This window comes from Dioscorea cayenensis, chromosome 8 (assembly GCF_009730915.1).
Source record: "Dioscorea cayenensis subsp. rotundata cultivar TDr96_F1 chromosome 8, TDr96_F1_v2_PseudoChromosome.rev07_lg8_w22 25.fasta, whole genome shotgun sequence".
In the NCBI taxonomy this organism is placed as follows: Eukaryota; Viridiplantae; Streptophyta; class Magnoliopsida; order Dioscoreales; family Dioscoreaceae; genus Dioscorea; species Dioscorea cayenensis.
The window spans coordinates 13,156,235-13,162,041 of record NC_052478.1 but is presented as its reverse complement, the minus strand read 5'-3'; the positions used below and the strand labels follow the sequence as shown (position 1 = coordinate 13,162,041).

The following is a 5,807-nucleotide window of genomic DNA, read 5'->3' as shown; positions in this document are numbered from 1 at the left end:
ATTTTCTTTGAAAAGTATATTTCTAACCGTTTTAATTACTATTGACATTAAGCATATGTCGTCTGTATTAGTCTTTTAGAATTTATATTCCGATTTCAAGAGCTTAGCTAATGCCAAGGATGGATGACCTCATCACTGAGTGATTCAATCCGAATTGTTTTTTTTATATGACATATATTTTAAATTTTTATCATTTAGGATATTTAATTTTCTTTTATAATGGTGTTACCGTTTTTTTATTGATGAGCTTGTGGCTTATTCATTTCATAAACTATATATATATATATATATATATATATCTTTTGATACTAATTAGAAAGTGTCTAATATGCCACATATTTAAACAATTATAATATATATACATCATCATATCATCTTAAACATTGAATACACCTGTCTTGCTGCAAATATCTAAATACCAATCCACCCTAATAAATAAATAAATAAATAAATAATAAATAAGTAAATAAATAAATAATATCAAATCATTTCCCCACAATGAAAAAGACCCACCAAGACTCCAAACTATTCTCCCCTTGCACACGCACGCGCACCCATACCACACCCATGGGCCACTACTTCCTCTCCTCATGCCAATTCTTATTATTACTACCCCACCCTCTTCCTCTCTAAATCATTCCCCCCTCTATATAATCCCCCACTACTCCCTCCCCCTCATCTTCCACCAAAACCAACATCATTAAACCCCCAACAAGAAGCCATGAAGATGATTGACTTAAGCACCAACCCACGAAACCCTCTCCAAATCATAGACACAACCACATCCGTGGACTGCACCAAAGACGTACGTTTCCGGCGCTCATTCCGTTCCTTAATGGAATGCATGATCCCCACCTGCTGCGCCTTCCAACCCTCCCCGGTCTCCTCCGACTCTGACACCGAGTCTGTTAACGTCTCCTCGACCATCACTGGCACATTCTTCGGCCACCGCCGAGGCCGTGTCAGCTTTTGCCTCCAAGACGACACACGCAACTCACCTCTTCTCCTCCTTGACTTTGCCATCCCCACCGCCCATCTCGCCCGCGAAATGCGCCACGGCCTTCTCCGCATCGCTCTCGAGTGTGACCGTGCCAGCACTCGGTCTCAGACTAACTCCCTTTTCTCCGTGCCTGTCTGGTCCATGTACTGCAATGGCAGGAAGGTTGGGTTTGCAGTGAGGAGGCAGATGAATGACAGTGATGTTGCTGTGTTTAAGCTCATGCAGAAAGTCTCGGTTGGTGCTGGTGTTCTTGAGGGTGATGTTATGTATTTGAGGGCCAGCTTTGAGCGTGTTATTGGTTCTATGGATTCAGAGTCTTTTCATATGATTAATCCTGTTGGAAGCTCTGGCCAGGAGCTCAGTGTGTTCTTTTTGAGATCTTAGTATTTATGTACATATATTGTTTTATATAATTTCCTTTTTTCTTAATTTCTTTTCTTTTTCTTTTATATAATTCAGTCTAAATCTTTTGGTTTGTATAGAACTCAGTAAGTCGGAAACTATAGCACTTGTTCTTGTGATAATATTTAGTTAAATCCTTAACTCATGGTGAACTGGACCATGAACTACCTATAGAATAGGAAAAAAGAAGAAGCCAACGAACAGAAAATACCAAATTATTATTTGGGAAGAACTAAGTTGTCTGGGAGGTGCCTTTTTATGTGAGTTAGAAAAGTAAACGAACAAAATAAAAATTACATTGCGCAATAATATTAATTTTTTTAAATCATAAAAGAAACTAATGATTTTATAATATTTTCTTCTTAACAGCAGCAGAAGGCTGCAAAAAGTATCCTTAACAATCATGTCACTGATCATCTCTAAGTGACCTTTAATCTGGTTGGATTTGACAGCTAAGTTAGATGCAAAAGGTATATACTAGACCACATTATACTCTGCCTAAAGCCTAATTCTGAGGAGTTCGTACGTACCTAAACATATTTACTACACTTTGTGACTTCCAGCATGTTCAATGCGGAAGTGGACGTGCACACGAGCTCATAGTGTTCATATATATAGCCTTTAAAAGCCAAGGGCCCTACCCTACACATGCTAAGATACCTGAGAAATCTTATGGACACGTCCTACTGTTTGTACTTTTTGGGATGCCGAAAGGAGAGAGAGAATTGGAACTTAAATAATGCAACAATTGCCCCGGTATATAGGCTTTTATTTTTATTGTTATTTTTGGTTCAGTGATGAAACTATTAAGTAATGGAATTGTGACCATCTTCAGTGCTCACCATGTTCATTCATTGTGCCATTTCATTTGGTAAGATTTTGAATGTCCTTAGTGTTACTATTCATTAGCGTGGGCATTGGACAAACACCTAACACCAGTTTCAAATCAAAAGATCATTGTTCTTCATATGCCTCTACAATAATTTGGTTTGGTGAACATAGTACTACTACTGTTTTCCTTTGATGATGATATTCTCCCACGTAGCGTTAAAAGTGGAGATCACCATGCGAATATTTTTGATAAGATTGATGGGATTGTAGGTTTTGGGTAATCAAATAAAAATTATTTTTTGTTTTGATAAAAATAAATAAATCACTATTGTTATGGAATACTAACATTACATTAAAAAGTAGTAAAATAATAATGCAAATAATAAAAATACACTACACATAGTACATTTAAATGTAAAGAAAAATCATATTTTCCGTCAAGAATGAAGATGAGGACAATAAGGGAATGTGAACAACAAGGTATAGATTTGGTAACCAAAAAGCAATCATTAGATGATAGATTGTCAATCCTACATAGCATGGATAAAGGTGGTGGAGATTATGTGTTATCTCTATCGGTTCAGTGGATGATTCTAAGAAGTTTACGCTATACTTGATAGTGGTAACTGAGTCATTCAACTTGAGGTTTTTCAAATCCGAAGCTTTCCAAAAGCTATTTTTAATATTAGCAATTTCATTGAGCCATTTGAATCAAACTCAATTAAATCATGAACTATGTTGTCAATTTTTATTATTTTAAAATTTATACATCTTTAAAAATATTTTTTTAAAGAATTAAATGCATTTTCACAAAAATGAAATTATTTCAAGCCTGTAATTGCACATAAGCACTTTTTCCTTTTCTTTTAACAAGTTAACATCTAATTTTTTATATTTAATAATTTTTATTATTCTCGTTCAAAATAAATCTCTTTTTCGGGAATAGAAAAGAAATGCATGCAACGATGAAAATGGTCTTTTTTAAAATATAATATTTTTTATATTTAAAAAAAATAAATATAATCTTGTTAACATTTTATAATCAATAATAGAAAAATAATCTGAGTATATCTTATTTTTTATACGTATTTTTGTGATTAATTCTAGTTTGGCTATTTTTAATAATTATAGTTCTTGACTATATATAAAACGAATAATATTTTTTGAATAACAATAGAAGATCAGATAAGTAGTTATTTATAATAAAGAGAGAGAGAGAGAGAGAGAGACACTATTTTATGGATTTAACTATAAAATAGAACTTACTAGCAAATCAATCTTATATTTTTTCACAAGTGTAGAGCTGCAGAGCATCTAAAAATTACACTAAAAAGTTGAGACACAAATGAAAAAGATCCAAAGGAAAGATGTGGGCTCAATGAATGAAAATGAAAGATGGAGGAGCATGGAGGAAGCTTCATGGTCAGCAATGCACGTTGGTGAGAGGTTTTATTTCAGCCGACCTAATTATAAGGAAGAATGAATCAAGCTTAAATCAGTAATACTCACAATGAACATTAAAAAGCACCTTGTTTTTTTCCTCTCTCTCTCTCTCTCTCTCTATTAATTTCTCCCTTATTTCTGAGAAGCTGAAAGCAGGACACAAACAATCAATCATGGATAAAGACACCACCATGGATACATATCTTCCAATTCATTGGATGCTCATGATGGACACTATGTTGGTGTTGGAAATGACTTGTTAACTAGAAGTAAACATTGTATTTCCAACACGGGTATAACAAGACCAAGGATTGTTAGGTTGATGCTTGCTCTTGAGGATTACATGTTGGCTGTAAAGCTCCTAGGGAAGACAATGCATGGTTGTTTAAAATCTATATATGTTGTTTGTCTGTTAATTGGACCATTGTTCATTATCGGACTAATCATTGAGTAAAGGCAAAACAAGCAAAGTCAGCCAGAATTTGTAATAACTCGTACTGTACCTGACCACTTTCGTATTTTGATTGTGATAAATGCAGAGCAGGATTTCTGGTTATGAAATGCTATATATGGACAATGTCAACATTGCCTTATGATGGAAAATTAAGTATATTTGGCAATGCCAATATTGTGTTATGACTCTTGGAATTCGATGGTTTTCCTACAGTAGTTATATTATAAATTTAAACATATCATTGTATCATTGAGTGACAGAAGGTCTTATTTATTTTAGTAGTGAAATGCACTCTGATCAAATGCATTCCCATCAAAATCTAAAGCGTGCATATTAATTAATTAGTTAATTAAATTATAAAATAGTCCCAAATTAAACAAGAAAGAAACTGCTGTGAAATTATGGAACTGGGTAGAGTAGAGTTGTAGAAAAATTACTTGAAAATAATAACAATAAAAATGAGGGACACAGATTTTACGTTGAAAACCCCCAAAATAAATTAGGGTAAAAACCACGGACAAAGTAGAAGAATTTTACTATGGTAAAAATAGGAATTACAAGCTTTCTATTAACAAGGAGAACAACTTTTTGTCTCATGTAATAGAAGCAACACAAACTCTTTAATTTTTCTTCTCACTATTTTTTCTATTTTCTCTATCACTCTCACTCACTTCTCTGAATAGTGCACTGAGACAACCCTCATTCCCTTTATTTATGGGAGAAGATGACGAGGCTTAGCTTAGGTGAGAATTAAGTGAGAAAGGATTAGGTGTTTTTTTTATATATCTATATATATTTTTCTTTTTTTCACATGTGTAGCAGCACATGTTATTAACAATTCTCCCACTTGAAGATTTGATTGATAGATAATTAGATCTTCACATTGTTCTTTTTTCCTTGCCATTCAATGTTGCTTATGTCTTTACCAAGCCACATGAGGATCGACACCATATAAATTTGTTAGTGTTGATTGTTTTTGTCAGAAAATCTGCTAGGTTATTCTTTGTAAGAATTTTCTGCATATCCACTGTTCCTTCTTCTACTTTCTCTGGGACAAAGTGGTATTGAACTCTAATATGTTTTGTCTTTGAATGAAATGCTGGATTTCTTGCAACATGCAAAGCACTCTAGTTGGCACAATATAAAGAAATGTTTTCTCGCTTGTGCCCGAGTTCTTCTAGCACCATCTTCAACTACATTGCATCTTTACTAGCTTGTGTAGCTACTAGGTATTCTGCTTCTGTCATTGATGTAGCAACGACTGACTGGAGTTTTGAAACCCAGCTCATAGCTCCTCTTGCTAGTGTGAACACTTATTTTGTGGTGGATTTGCTTTTATCAAGATCACCTGCATAATCACCACAATATATCCTTTCATAAAAAACTTTGATCCCTATAACATAATGCAACATTTGAGGTTCCTTTTACATATCTGAGAATCCTTTTGATAGTATTCCAATGCTTTCAATCAAGATTCACCATATATCGACTTACCACTCCCACAACATGTGCAATGTATGGTTTTGTACAGATCATGGCGAACATTAGGCTTTCCACTGCTGATGCATACGGTATTTGAAACATCTCCATCTTCTCTTCTTCACTGTTAGGACACATACTTGAGGATAACTTGAAATTAACATGAAATGGGGTAGAAATTGGCTTACAGTCTTCAAA

The 5,807-nt window shown here is 34.1% G+C and overlaps 1 protein-coding gene across 1 annotated transcript; it reads left to right on the top strand.

Annotated features, from left to right (window-relative positions):
* The first annotated feature begins 692 nt into the window (after nucleotides 1-692).
* LOC120267658 (protein MIZU-KUSSEI 1-like) lies at nucleotides 693-1,433 on the top strand. Its single transcript, XM_039275331.1, has one exon. It carries the CDS (start codon nucleotides 722-724, stop codon nucleotides 1,382-1,384), a length of 663 nt encoding a protein of 220 aa, XP_039131265.1. The 5' UTR covers nucleotides 693-721; the 3' UTR covers nucleotides 1,385-1,433.
* Nucleotides 1,434-5,807: the final 4,374 nt, after the last annotated feature.